This window comes from Pipistrellus kuhlii, unplaced genomic scaffold (genome assembly GCF_014108245.1).
Source record: "Pipistrellus kuhlii isolate mPipKuh1 unplaced genomic scaffold, mPipKuh1.p scaffold_m20_p_28, whole genome shotgun sequence".
Lineage (NCBI taxonomy): Eukaryota > Metazoa > Chordata > Mammalia > Chiroptera > Vespertilionidae > Pipistrellus > Pipistrellus kuhlii.
Window position 1 is genome coordinate 2741763 of NW_023425527.1, and position 15752 is coordinate 2757514.

At 40.5% G+C, this 15752-nt stretch overlaps 1 protein-coding gene across 10 annotated transcripts in view; it reads right to left on the reverse strand.

Annotated features, from left to right (window-relative positions):
* TOM1L1 (target of myb1 like 1 membrane trafficking protein) overlaps positions 1-15752 on the reverse strand; it is a 44611-nt gene that overhangs the window by 3583 nt on the left and 25276 nt on the right. For 3 of the 10 annotated variants that reach the window (XM_036454180.2, XM_036454179.2, XM_036454176.2), the window contains 7 exons: positions 12855-12988; positions 10691-10748; positions 10199-10316; positions 8571-8667; positions 3448-3499; positions 1925-2030; positions 1410-1491 (listed from right to left, as the gene is read on the reverse strand). In XM_036454180.2, coding sequence (XP_036310073.1) covers positions 1410-1491; positions 1925-2030; positions 3448-3499; positions 8571-8667; positions 10199-10316; positions 10691-10748; positions 12855-12988 — 647 coding nt within the window. Of the gene's footprint in view, positions 1-1409; positions 1492-1918; positions 2031-3447; positions 3532-8570; positions 8668-10198; positions 10317-10690; positions 10749-12854; positions 12989-15752 lie in introns of those variants that run through there. The other 7 variants (XR_004990758.2, XM_036454178.2, XM_036454177.2 and 4 more) reach the window with 5 other exon arrangements.

The window sequence follows — 15752 nt, forward strand, 5'->3', positions numbered from 1 at the left end:
TACTGTCGCTACTCCATCTCTTATTAATGCACTGAAATTTGGCTTTTGTCCCCTGCCATTTACCAAAATATTGTAGCTTTTACTAAAATCACCAATGAGCCTGGCCGATGTGGCTCAGTGGTTGAGCACTGACTTATGAACCAGGAGGTCACAGTTTGATTGCCAGTCAGGGCACATGGTGTTTCAGGCTTGATCCCCAGTAGGAGGCATGCAGGAGGCAGCTGATCGATGATTCTCTCATTATTGATTTTTCTATCTCCCTCTCTCTGAAGTTATTAAAAAAATTTTTTAAATCAATTATTTCCAGTTATTTAATCCATTATCTGGTTGTCAGTCCTCATCTTACTTGTCCTGTCACTGAGTTCATCACAGTTGTGCACTCCTTTTTTGGTTTCCAAATTGCAGTTGCCACATCTGATAATAGGTTTCCTGTTGCTCTCTTTGCTCTTAGCCTTGGCTTTTCTGTGTTCTTGAATGTACCAAACCTCTCTCCTGGGGTCTTTGTATCAGGTGCTCCCTCAAATGCCTCCACTTGCCAGGCAGGTCAAATGAGTGGCTGCAGTGGGCCAGGCCAAGGGGCCCGGTGGACTGCAGAGCCTGCCTAATCTTAAGGAGACAGCCACTCCGTAGCCCCAACCTATTGCAAGCATGTGAAAATGCAGGCCTGGCATCTAAATCCATAGGTCCAGATATTTTTTGAAATATCCATGTTTTAACTATTGGCTATTAATTTTTAAATGCATATTTTATATTCTGCACAGCCGAAGGCAAAGATACAGTGTGCAGGCTGCCAGTTCCTGAACAATGATTACTACAAACATACTTGGGCCATTTTTAACAATTTGGGGGCTAACAACGTTCAGTTAATCAAAATATATTAAAGCCTACCATCCCAGAAATATTTTTATATACTTGACCTATAGGATATCTAAACATAATGGTGCCTGAAGGATTTCAAGTTAATTTTTACTAATGCTTTATTAATCCATTTTAAGCACACTGTTGTCATACGTAGTAAAGACACCAAGTTCTTATGAGTTTTGGGGCGGATTAGGAATCAAAGCACAGCTAAAAGATCCCATCAGTGTGGTGTTACTATGTCATTAATCAGTGACTAGTATCCTCAATCAGGAGAAAACCCGGCCTTCTGCCAAGCCAACCACGAGGAATCCATTAGTGCACATGATGGTTCCGGTTACTTCTTAATGTGCAACCCGAGCGTTTTTATTTTTCAGTCACAAGGCCGAGAACGGTTAAGACCATTAAGAGCAACAGTTCCATAAAACCTCATAAGTCATTTTTTAATAAGGTCATCAATTTGTGCCAAGATCTAAGCAAAGTTAAATATATAAGCAAGGCCTACCAAAGGGAACCAAGACAACAAATTAATCATTCTATAAATGACTTACTCGGTAGTGACAGCAGGAGCTAAGGGATCAAACTCCATTACCTCGTAGTAATTGGGTAGCTGGAGATCATTCTTTGTCATCGCTTTAGGCAGGGGGAAAAAAGGGGAAAAAAGGCAGTAAACACACATTGTGCTTTTCAAGGGAATACACACAATTAGTATTCTTATGATTTAGACGTCAAATGTAAGATCCTAACAAAGACTGACAGCCGGAAACAAATACCCTGCTGTTCTAATACTACTCCCATGGCAACAAATCTATACAACAAAAGGATTTCAAACCTCAGCTAACTGTTCGTTTACCCTGGGTGCTCAAAATACAATATTCAGCACAACCCAAGCATTTTTATAATGTCCTAATGTCAGAATGGTATTTACCCTGAATTTACTTCATGGAACTTAAAAATGCAAACAAACTCCTCTCATTTTTCCTCTGCAAGAGATGTATTATCAATACATCTCTTGCAGACTCATTCAGTTTTCCCTTGTTAGTGCACATAATAGAGTCCCGAGTACCTGGGTGGTTGGCGGGCAAGGCTGGCAGTGTCTGGTTTGACGGTGTGGCTGGAACGGTGTGTAGGCTCACTGGCTGTAGTAATACTGAGTTTTGATATTCTGGAAGCTGAAGAAAACGGTGCATATTCAAATCAACATTCTACAGTAAGTTTCCCTTTTTCTAAATTAGATTCCGAGGCTTCCAAGGGGCACTCTTCTAAGAACCGTATGCTCTTAACCTGACAAAAATTAGTAATTCTGAACTATTACTTTAGTTTTTTAAGTAATAACCACTTATAAAATGTACTGCTTTTCTGTCTGTCTTCATGCCATTACACCTCATTTCCCATGTGAAATTCTGAAGAATTCTGAAAAACATGTTGCTTTTTTAAAAAAAAAGGAATATACAGGGTGGGGCAAAAGTATGTTTACAGTTGTTGGTATGGAAAAATAACACAAGAATAAAAACTTTCACTTACAACTGTAAACCTACTTTGCCATACCCTATTTACCTCAATCCAGATTTAGTGGTTTTATTAAACATAAAATCTCAGCCACAAACAAGAACAAAAATATCTTGACCCTATAGAAAGGCATAAAGTGACATGTGGAATCTAAATAACTGACAAACAAGTCAGAAACATACACATAGATACAGAAAACTTTTCTGATAGTTCCCAGATGGTAGGGGGCCTGGGGAGATGGGTGAAAAAGCGGGAGGGATTAAGAAGTACAAGTTGCTAGTTATAAAAATAGTCATGGGGATGTGAAGTACAGCATAGGGACTCTAGTCAATAATCCTATATAATAAAGAGGTAATATGCAAATTGACTTTCACACCCTCACACAAGATGGTCACCCCATGTGGTCAAAGATGACTGCCACAAGATGGCCATTAGGGGAGGGTAGTTCTGGGCGATCATGCCTGCAAAGAAGGGCAGTGGGGATTACTGGGCCAGAAGGGGAGGACAGTTAGATGGCAATTGGGCTGGCAGGGGAACAGTTAGATGTCAATCAGGCTGGCAGGGGAGTGGTTAGGAGGTGATTAGGCTGGCAGGCAGGTGAGTGGTTGGGAGGCAGCAGTCCTAGATTGTAGAAGGATGTGGGATCGTGTCTAAACCAGCAATTGGACATCCCCCAAGGGGTCCCAGATTGGATAGGGTGCAGGCTGGGCTGAGGGACACCCCCCCTCCCTGCAGTGCACAAATTTCATGCACTGGGCCTCTAGTATTATAATAATTACGTATGGTGTCAGATGGGTATTGGACTAATCAGAGTGATCACCTTGTAAGTTAAATAAATGTCTAAACACTATGCTGTACACCTGACACTAATATAATATTGTAAGTCAACTGTAACTTTAAAAAATAAAAAGAGAAAGAAATATTAAAAAGACAATAAGGAAAATTCCTAACAAGGCCTACATCAATACATTATAAATTCAGAGAGACATTGGGGAAAACATTAGAATTAACTGCCAGCAGTTCCCTTTTGGCCGTGGTAATCTGGCTAGTGCACTGCCAGGAAATGGTTTCACTACTTACACTCTCGTATATATGACTTGAGTCGGGGTTTTGGCTGGTCCTCTGGGCAAACCTAGGATAGTGTGACAACACAGCATGATTACCCTACAGTGAGAACACAAATGCAAAAAGTAAGATGACTTTCCTGGTCTAAAAACGAAACGTAAAATGTACCTTCAGGTTGTACCAAAGTATTCATTTTACAAAACAATTCCAACTACTTTCCGTGCCCATCAGGTCACGATGCCCAGATACCAGAGAGAGTAAAGACAGCACTGCCCCTTAGCCGTGGGAGCCCCAAGACGCAGGTGTACGCACAGTACACCGTGAAAACACAGCCTTCTGTCGTCCCAGCAGAGTAGCTCCCACACCATCTTTTCCTGAAGGTCTGGAGGTGATGCAGCCTAGAGGTTAGGAAGGACCTGGGGAGGGCTCTGGCTCTGAGGAAGGTGAAGTAAACACACTTGGCCTTGTCTCTCCCACAAAACACAGAAAACCTGGACAGAACGAATGCATAGAGCAAATATTTGAGGACTGAAAAGTAAATAGCAAAAGGCTGACTTGGAAAGCAGACAAGAACTTGAGTATCACTGGTTTTTTTTCTCCTCTGGTGTTCCCTAGCCTGAATGCAATGTAGCCTACAGCCCAGCAGGGGGCAGTGAGGACAGACAAGAGCTCTAAAAGAAGCCCTTTAATTCTCCCTAAGGAGTAGTGTGCTCAGAGTTGGAAATCCCCCTCCCATTTCCCCCCCTCTTCTCTCTGTTCTCACACCCCTAACCCTAGGCAATCCCAAGGTGGCTGCAGTGACATCATGGGTAACAGGGACCTGTAGGGGTTTAAAATCCTGAGTGAGGGGACCCTTCCTCTCCAACAGGTAGAACTGTGATCCCAATGGGATGGGGAAGGGGGGGGGGGGGGGCGGGCGCGAGACCTCCTTGTTTCTTTTTTTCCTCTCTGTCCTGCCATTTGGGCCCAGACACAATAACACTGAAGAAAGCGCATGGCATAGCAAACCTCCCATTTCTGACTGGAACCAAAAAGGCAGTCCTGGGAAGATAAAGTATCAGAGACACCACACAGAGGGACATATTTGGAAAAACAAACTCCAAGTTGTTTGTGAATTCCTGGGCTCTCCCTCTGATCTGTAACTCTGTGGATCTGTTCCCAGGCAGGATGCCAAAGGTAATGAGAACTGGACACAGCCTGCTGTCCAGACCTCAGGCTGACCGCTGAGCGAGGCACAGGTGAGGCAGCGCTGAACAGCTCTGCAAAGGCTTGAAAAGCTTAGCCGCATGGGAACCACAGCATGCAGAGGGCAGCTTAAAACTGTGGCATGAAACTAACAAGGCTGTCTGCCTACTGATATCAAAGTATGTATCAACATTCTCGATAGCATTTAAGTAAGAGCAAGTATCTCAGAACATTAAAAAAATCCAATATACAATCCAAACTTAGTAGGCACTTGAAGAACTGGAAGCATTTCAAGTGGCAAGAGAAAAGTCAAATCGACAGACGCTGATAGCACAAGGACACAGGTGCTGAAATGATCTGAGATTTTAAAGCAGCTCTTGCTACAAATGCTTCAACAAGCAATTGCTCTCTTGGGGGAAAAAAAAAAAAAGGAAACAGAAACCTGAGCAAAGAAACACAAGATGTGAAGAGTCGAATGGTAATTTTAGAATTGAAAAATACAATAAGTGAAATTTAACAATCACTATGGAATGAGCTCAACAACATATAGGGATGACAGAGGAAATAATCAGTGAACTTGAACATGGATCTATAGAAATTATCCAATCTAAAAAACAGGAAAAAAAATAAAAGGGAGAAAAGCAATGAACAGACCCTAGGGAATCTATGAGACAATGACAACAGATCTAAGATTTGTGTCAACAAGAGTCCCAGAAGGACAGCAGAAAATGTGTAGTGTTGAAAAGGTAACTGAAGTATTTCAAATGATAAAGGCTGAAGACTTCACAATTTTGTTGATAGACATAAACTCACAGAGTCAAAAATTCAGCAGAATAAGTTGAATGATGGCTCCCAAAAACATATGTCCTTGTTCTAATTCCTGGAACCTAAGAATGTTACCTTATTTGGAAAAAGGGTCTTTGCAGATGTATTTAAGTTAAAGATTTTGAAATGACAATACCATCCTGTGGTATTCAAATGGGCCCTGAATCCAAAGATAAGTGAGCTTGAAAGACAAGCAGTGGGACTTCTAGAGAAAATGGCAATGTGAAGGTGGAGGCATAAAATGGAGTGATGCAGCGACATGCCAAAGAAGGCAGCCCCAAGGGGTGTGTGCTCCTGCTGAATCTTAGACTTTTAGCTTCCAGAGCTATGAGAAAATAAGTTCCACTGAATTTGTGGTCACTTTTTTTAATGGTAGCCACAGGAAACTAATACACTCAGCAAACCAAAAAGAACATAAACTAAAATCCATGCCTAGACACATCATAATCTAACTATGCAAAGTTAGGGGGGAAAATTATTGAACGCATAGTCAGAGAAAACACAGAATCTATAGGGGACAACAATTTGAATGAACATTTAGGCTGTAAGCCAGTAGAACAATGTTTAAAAACTGCTGAGGGAAAAATGAACTGCTAACCCAGAATTCTATATCCAGTGAAAATATCCTTTAGGAACAAATATGCAATAAAGACATACTCAAGTGAAATAACACTAAAATTTTTGCTTCTGATAAACCTGCTCTAAAAGAATGGCTAAAGGAAATTCTACAGACAGAAGGGAAATTATCCTGGGAGAAAATAAAGGAGAAACAGAAATGGTAAATATTACATAAATATAATAGACTATTTGTCTCTTTCTGAGTTCTTTGAGATATACAGGGTGCCCTCAAAAAATGTATACACACTAACAGCTGATAGTTCATTTGATATTTCCTTTTTTTCAGATTTAACCCATTGGAGTTAATAATGATTCAAAGAGTGTATACAATTTTTGGGATACCCTGTATTTGTGGGTTGCAAGCAAAATTCTATTGTCTAGTGGTAGTTTTTAACTCCAATGTATATGTATGTCATATCTATGATAACTATAATTTAAATGGGGGATCTATATGGTCACAAGACTTCCACATTTCCCTCCAAATGATCAAATACTGTTTCTAAGTAGACTTAAAAGTTATGTATATTGCAATCCCTAGAGTAATCAGTTCCTGCCCCATATAGAAACTATACAAAAATACAGTCAAAATCACAATGGTAAAATGGAATGTTGAAAAAAATATCCAAATAATTCAAAGTATGCAGGAAACAGAGGAGCCGGGGGGGGGGGGGGGGGGGGGGGGGAAGGGGGGGGGGGTCAAAGAAAACATTACATAATCATAGATCTTATTCCAAACACATAATTACATTAAATAGAAATGGTTTAACCACACCAATTAAAGTCAGGAATTATAAGAATACATAAAAATGCATGATACAAGCATTCGCTATCTACAATAAACTCACTTCAAATATTTTGATACAGTTAAAAGTACAAAGATGGAACAAGATATACGATGCAAGCAAACACCAATTGAGAGAAAGCTAGAGTGGCCGTATTAATATCAAAGTAGATGTCAGGGCAAAGAACATTACAAGGGACAAGGGGGACATTACATAATGATAAAAGGGTCAATTCACCAAGAAAATGTGACAATCCTAAATGCATATGCACTTAATAACAGAGCTTCAAAATAGATGAAGCGAACACCAATTTTACACGATCTTTTCAAGAACTAAGACACAAGGGAGTTAGTTATTTTGGTGATGTTACATAAATCAATAGATATGTTAAAGTTCCTAGAACTGTACATTAAGAAGGGATGAGTGTCAATTTTATCATAAGGAGATTTTTAAAATTAAAGCACAGACCAAAAAAAAAAAGAGAGCAGGCACTCAAATCAGGCCCCTCCCATGTATGCACTAGTTGGATAACCTTATTTTCTTCATTTGTAAAATGAGAATGATAGGGTACCTACCTCAGGCCTTTTGAGAGCACTTCTAAGAAATTAATGGGCATTTAAAAAATATATTTTATTGATTTTTTTACATAGAGAAAGGGAGATGGATAGAGAGCTAGAAACAAGGATGAGAGAGAAACATCAACCAGCTGCCTCCTTGCACATCCACACATCCCCTACCGGGGATGTGCCTGCAACCAAGGTACATGCCCTTGACTGGAATCGAACTTTGGACCTTTCAGTCGTAGGCTGACATGCTAGCCACTGAGCCAAACCAGTTTTGGCTAATGGGCATTTCTTATTCTTCTTAGCCTATTACCTGATGGTAAGTGGGCTATAAATACGACCTATGACTTTATCCCTTCATCACTGTTTTGATCCTTTCTGTTATGAAAAATTTCAGCACTCTTTTGTTCTGTGATGAACACATTATACTGCAAACACAGGGAAAAATCTCAAGACCATAAGACATTAGGATGGTTTATTTTGTCTCCTCTGCTGAATCAGAATTTCTGGTGGTCAGAGCCACCCAAGTGATCTTCATGCATAAGAAGACCCATGAGATCACAGAGTAAGATAAGCAGCTATTAGCTAGAACTGCTATTTAATAGCATATGAACTGGGATAAGTTCTATTCCCTAAGTTTCAGCCTTTCCTCCCATAAAATGAGAATAATGGTAACAGCATTGACACAAGAACTTTGGCAAAAATTAAATGAAATGAACAAAAACAGCTTAGCAAAGCACCTGGCTCATAGCAAGTCCTTGGTTACTGGTGTGGCCATGACTCTTCACGATTCTGAACCTCATTTCCCTTCTCCTTCCTCTGTCATCGTATTTCCTCTACTTCCTGTTACCAATTTAAAACAGGAACAGATAGAGACAATTCATTGAAGGCTTATGACCTACCAAGTGCCATATTAGGAGGTACAAACAGCATCTCACAGAATCTTCGTAAGATCCTAGGAAGTATTCTTAGAAGAAATGGAAGGCTTATGCTGGGTAAGTATCATATCCAAAGTCACAGAGCTAGTAGGAAGCAGCATGCTGAGATCCCGACTCAGGTCTGTCTGATTCCCAAGTCTCTGGTTTTCCTACCATGTCATGCTTTCTGGAGTATGAGGCGTCAGAAGGAGGTGGTGCGGGTTCTGGAGTATGACGGATATACTTACATGGCTGTGCCTGTGTTTTCCAAGGCTAGCAGATCCATTTGTGGGTGAGGACTGGGCTGCAAGCTGTTCATTATCACAGGAGTTGGAGAGCTGAAACCTAGGACACAAAATGGACATGTTGCCAAAACAAGTTTGGCTCAGTGGAAACAGCGTCAGCCTGCGGACTGTTCGATTCCTGTCAAGGGCATGTACCTTAGTTGCGGGCATGTCCCCAGTAGGGGATGTTTCTAACTCTCTATCCCTTTCTGAAAAAAAACAATAATAATATATATATTTTTAAATGACATGTTATTTGGCTAGAAAACATTTTGTTAGTAATTTGTTCTATTGGCTTTTCCATGGGGGGGGGGGGGGGGGGGAGAGGAAGGATGGGAAGAGGAGAGAGAGATTTCTGTCACCATAAAATTATAGAACTTCCTCAAACAGAAATTAAAGGGCCTCTTTTAGGGTAACTGGGAAGAGAGAAATTCCCTGCCACAAGGAGAGATTGTTGAGAAAGTAACAAATGTTAATGTGCTGGGTTTTCTAAAATCCCAAGCTCATCAGGAAGGAAGGAGATTTTGCATGTCTTGTTCTGCCAACTTCCAAAGTAAAAATCAGCTGTATATTCAGAGCTCTACCCTGACCTCCCCAAATTCCTAACTTCCCATCTTAAGTGAGACACCCCAAAGAGAATAACTATCCCCCGCCTCCTTGCCCCCGGAAAATGCCTGATAAAAATGTAAGAAAACTCTTTAATGAAATAGACTCCACACATCCCACTGCTCTAGCAAGCCAGCAGTCAGCATTTCAGAAATGAAGGAAGTTACAGGAAAACCACAAATTCAGTCATACCAAATATTCTGACTCTGGAAAAAAACACCTCCTAATATAGGAAAACAAACGGATTTCAGTTTGGCAAAAACTTCTGGACATCAGCATTTTTTATAATCCTTATTTTATAATTTACCCAGGTTTTTTTTGATAGACTAGTAGGACATAACAAATAAGATAGGTAACCCCAAGCAAACATTTCACTTTATAAACATTATTTCTTTACCTTCACAGAAACCCATTAACATAACTATTGCTCTGACTTGATAAGGGTAGGAAAGTCTCAGATGTTAGGTGACTAAGAGGTGGCAGAACTGGGATTTCAACTTGGACTCTCCTCTGACTCAAAAGCCTGTTTCCTCCTCTACATTTTGCCACTGTGTAGATAAGGCCTCCCAATTCCTGAATTCCTCTACATCAAATACTCCCTTATCTGATGCTGTAGTATGGCAGAGAAACCCAAAGACAATAATGTGTGGGTTCAGAGTAGACTTAAGTACCGGCCAAGGAATTGAACAACCTCTACAAAGCAGCCATGGGAATGCCAGGAGATTCTAAGCCAGTGGGATGAGTTTCCAGGACCTCCTCCGCCCGTCACATCCCTTTCCTGTGCTGGGTAGAACCCAACAACCATTGGCCAAGAAGTAATTACATCTCCTGATATAGTCCTGCTATTCAAACTAATGCCAGTCCTTTTCTGGTTGCATTTCATCATGAAACAAAGGAGATCTGTTTCGCCTTACGCTCTTCTGCTGGCCTAAAAGACCTGCATGCTTCCCTCTGATTATTTTGCTCCAAAATAATTTGCTCCTTACTTAAGTCTGAAAGCTGAGCATTCATGGCATTGACCTCTTCCAGAGTAGCCCTATGATTCGGAGTGCTGGGACTTAGGTCAAGAAGATCACAGGATGGGGCAGAAGGTTCAGTGGCAGTCTGAAAATAAAGCAAACACAAATATAATAAATAAATAAATAAACTCTGGCAGGTCATTTATCACTTAGGCTTTCTCCCTGGAATCTTTCCTTTGGAGAAAAGAAGATCCTATTTGGATCCATTCCATAGACAACAATGAGTACCAATCACATCTCACCCTCTACATGGGTTCCTGCTTAATTAGAGTATCTTTTAATGACCTCTCATTAATAACTTGACATCAAGTTATTGAGGCAAGTACTGTATACCACCAAAACCACCCCAACTGTTAAGGAATGAGTCTCCTTTTCTAAGGCTTATTTTAACATAAGCCTTGCTCCATACAGTTTGTAAACTGTCCAATTGTGTATTTTAAAACATTTCTATTCACTTACATTGGTGTCTTCCCTCGGATTATTTTGCTCCAAAATCCTTTGTTGGTTTCGAGTAAACCTGTTTGAATTAGCAACATGGAAATATTGGGGGGGAAATGCACATGAAAATGCTACAAAACTTAGCATATTATTAATATACAAATATTTAGGGACAAAGACCATGAGCTTCATCACCACTCAATTCCCAGTAAAATACTTTAATCACCTTTTTCTGGTTAGTATAGAGGTAATGAATGATGCCCTTGGAGAAAACAGCAAGAATATGGAAAAGTATTAAAAATAATAAAATTCCATCCACTAGAAGAGGCTCCTAATCATTTCTGTCACCTAGAAACTGTCCTTAATATTACGATGTCTTTCCTCCCAGTATATTTTCCTGAAGGCTAATCTATTTCAAACTTAATTGGAATTATACTTTACAGTTTTCTGCATCCTAATTCAATACTTGGCAAGCATTTTTCTAATTACTCAGAAGTTCAATTTTTAGTGGCTGCATATTTTACTTTATGAATGTACCACATATTTAACTTTTCTTATTATTCCCAATTACTTAAGGTGTTCCAATTTTGCCATTATAATTTTCCACTGAAAATTTAAATGCATTTATCATATTTTCACTATCTTCATTTTTATAAGACATCTTGATACCTACTAACAATATTGAGCTTTTATAACATTTTAAAATTTTATACTGCTCATACACTGGGGGTAAAGGAGGAATAGTTAAATAAATAAACAAAGTAATGGCCTTGAAAAAATAGTAAAAGTTGAAGGTAGTCGCGCAAGGTTCAAGTACCAGCATTATTATCAAGTAGTCATATGACCATGGATATGATTTCCTGATCCTTATTTCAGAAAGTTTTTTTTTTTTTTTTTTTCAGGGGCAAGATGTCAGTAGATAATACAGGTGGATGGATGTGGAAATGCTTTGCAAGCTAAGAGTGGCTGTAGAAACATGGAATGAATAGTATGACACATCAACTCTGTGAACCTAAACACTTGAAAGATGAAAAGCTTCCAACTCATTGGACTATGCACTTGGTTTTAAAAATTTCTCCCTTTCTGAAACACATGTGATTTTTCTCCTGTCGACTTCTGCCACTGGCTTCTTGTAGGCTCGTTAGTGACGAGTGTGAACACCCTTCACAGGTCCAGTTCCATTTCCTTATTTGCATGACTATTTTTATATGTTCACATTAAAAATTTCCTCATTGGCTGCTCTGGTTTTTCATAGACTATTTTTCTCCACATAAAATATTCTCCCACTGCCAAAACCGGTTTGGCTCAATGAATAGAGCGTCGGCTTGGGGACTGAAAGGTCCCGGGTTCGATTCCGGTCAAGGGCATGTACCTTGGTTGCAGGCATATCCCCAGTAGGGGGTGTGCAAGAGGTAGCTGATCAATGACTCTCTCTCATCGATGTTTCTAACTCTCAATCTCTCTCCCTTCGTCTCTGTACAAAATCAATAAAAATATATTTTAAAAAATAATATTTTCCCACCAAAACCAGTTTGGCTCAGTGGATAAAGCGTCAGCCTGTGAACTCAAGGGTCCCGGGTTCGATTCCAGTCAAGGGCATGTACCTTAGTTGCGGGCACATCCCCAGTAGGGAGTGTGCAGGAAGCAGCTGGTCAATGTTTCTCTCTCATCGATGTTTCTAACTCTCTATCCCTCTCTCTTCCTCTCTGTAAAAAAATCAATAAAACATATTAAAAAAAAAAAAAAAGAATTTAGACTTAATCTTAAAAAAAAGAAAGAAAGAAATTCTCCCCTTTCCTTCCCCTGTTCTTCTCCATCCCAAACTCAAGGTCAACTTCACATTCCCTGAGACTTTGTTTACAGCACTCATCTATCCCAGAGCCTAGGAGGTGCTCAGTGCAGACAGCATTAGGTGACAGAGTCCAGGGCCCGCTCACAGGTTAGAGGTTTATGCAGCCCCGATGCCCCACAGCGCTCCCAGCACGGCTCATTCTCGAAGGCCACATCACAGGCTCCCACAGGGCCAGGACCGAGATCCCTATCTTGGGAGGAAGGCGGCCTTGTCCTGAACCTGTTCTTGATTTTCCTGAGTGTTTACCTTGTAGGCCCTCTAATAAGAACGCTGAGTAACTGGTGGTGAAACCAGACTTGGAGGAGTGATGGAGAGACTGCACCGTCTGCTCACCTCTCGTAGCCAAGGATGGCGTTATTCAGATCCTCATTCACTTGGATGAGCTCAATAGTTACGTCTTCATTCTCCACCACCACGAGCAGGTCCATGATTCGCTCCTGCATCTCCCGACCCGTCTTGTAAAGTTTCTGTCAAAGAGAGGAGAGAGCTTTCTTCTTCTATGCTTAGGAATGTTCTAGAAAGAGAACTGATTCATCAATCTGTATACACCTGTGACCACCTCCCTCCACCTTGAGTCACCGACAGGAGATTACCAAATATTTAATTACAGATAGCTCATCCTTCCTATGAGAACACAGTGAATTATAAGTGATATTTTCCTCTAAAAAATCAGAACAGGTGTCATGAAGACAAATTGGTGGCCTGCATGGAACACAGGACTTGAAATTAGAAGCAGAATTTGGGACTTCTGGATGGACTGCTTATTAGCTGTACTATTGGCGGGGGGGAGGTGGGGGAGGACAATCAGGAATCACTTGTTTTTTAAATCTTGATTTTCTCATTTGATAAATGAAAATTATACTACTGGCCACGTCTGTTTCAAGAGCTGACATTTAAATAAAAATGAGGAGAATGAGGGAGGTAGGGGAGAGTAAGAGGGGGATAAATGGTGATGGATGGAGACTCCACTTGGGGTGATGAACACACAATACAGTGCACATATGGTGTGTTGTACAGTTGGGCACTTGAAACCTGTATAATTTTGTTAGCCAGAGTCACCCCAATAAATTCAACAAAAAGGAAAGAAATAAAGTAAAATGAAATGTGCATGAGGAGGAATTCTGTAGCCACAACATACAACATACAACAGAAAATAGGTCATTCTCAGAGACAGTGACAGAAAGTAGTTCAACATTTACAGCAACGTGGTTTTCCCATTCTGTTTTACTTAAAAAAACATTTAAAACCTTTAAATTACAGTTACAGCATCACATTCCAAGATGAATGGAATCAGAATTTTAAAAGGAGTCCTGGATAATATCTTTATTCGAATGACCTAGAATCCCAGCAGCAAGCCTCAGAAGCCTACAGTGAGTCTACAACTGGGGCTGAGGGGCTGGGAATCTACCTTTTTTAAAAAAAATATATATATTTTATTGATTTTTTACAGAGAGGAAAGGAGAGGGATAGAGAGCTAGAAACTTCGATGAGAGAGAAACATCGACCAGCTGCCTCCTACACACCCCCTACTAGGGATGTGCCCGCAACCTATGTACCCATGCCCTTGACCGGAATCAAAGGGACCTTTCAGTCCGCAGACCGATGCTCTATCCACTGAACCAAACCGGCTTCAGCTTTTTTTTTTTTTTTTTTTTTTTTTTAAGAAGCATCAGGCCAAAACCGGTTTGGCTCAGTTGTTAGAGTGTCGGCCTGTGGACTGAAGGGTCCTGGGTTCGATTCCAATCAAGGGCATGTACCTTGGCTGTGAGCATATCCCCGGTGGGGGGTGTGCAGGAGGCAGCTGGTCGATGTTTCTCTCTCATTGACGTTTCTAGCTCTCTGTCCCTCTTCCTTCCTCTCTGTGAAAAATCAATTATATATATATATATATATATATATATATATATATATATACACACACACACACACACACACACACACTTAAAAATTTTATATATACACATATTTAAAAAAAAAAAAAAAGAAGCATCAGAAGTGTTTCTTATACACACTGACATTTGCAAACTACTGCCTTGCAACTGACCTCCTCCCAGGCTAACCTCCAAGTAATCCCTAGAAGTGTAACGCTGACAGTAATACTCCTTCAAATCCACCTTGGCTGGAATCTGCCAATAGACTACTAACATCACACAAACACACAGGGATGTTTCCCGTTTCAAAATGAAAGCGGCGGGACTTGCTAAGTCATCGCACTGTTACATTATCTGATATTTTCCCCCTCAAGAAAGACCCGTTGAAAAACTGACACTTCATGGAACCATTTAGAGTCTCAAACAATCTATTACAAGGCTCTGACAGGAAATCTCTAAATAAATAAATCAAACCATTACCAGCTGCCATTTAGACTCCGAGGGAAAAGCCACTGCTCTCCACAAAATCATAACAAAAATATGTGCAAGACAAAGGGAAGTGAAAAGCCGTGGTGAAAAGCGAGACGGACAGATCGGGGCCAGATTCTGGGTTTTACACCTGCAACACGCAGCCAGAAAATAGTCCTATTTGCTAAATAAAGGCTTGGCCACTCTCAGCTGTGCTAACCAACTTTTTCCCTTACAGGTCCAGGTATTACAATATTTTCTGATCTGCGGGCCCTTTGTTCTCTGTCAGAAGGACCCCACTCTGCATTATACCCTGAAAGCACCCGCAGACTCAATGTAAGCTGAGCTGGGCTCACTTATGGCCACTGGAATGAAAGAGAAGAGTCTTTAGACTCAGTAGGCCAAAGGCCTCTCGCATACACAGACCTGACATGGAATTTAGTTACATTTTAGTTTCAGGGTTTTTTGGTGTTTTTTTTGTTTGTTTTTAAATCTATAAGACAAAGATAACCAACTATCTGGTTCGGTGGTTGTAAAAATAGGAAATAATTGGCTGAAACTAGTTTGGTACAATGGATAGAGCATAGGCCTGCGGACTGAAGGGTCCTGGGTTCGATTCCAGTCAAGGGCATGTACCTTGGTTGCGGGCACATCCCCAGTAGGGGCTGTGCAAGAGGCAGCTGATCGGTGATCCTCTCTCGTCGATGTTTCTAACTCTCTATCCCTCTCTCTTCCTCTCTGTAAAAAAAATCAATAAAATATATTTAAAAAAATAGGAAATAATTGGAATACTCCAGTGTCTGGCATACAGTGGGGAGTCAAGAAATGCATGATGGTTGCATAAGGAGGGATCACTAGAAGCTTAACTAGATAACTAGTACCCTCCTGTAAT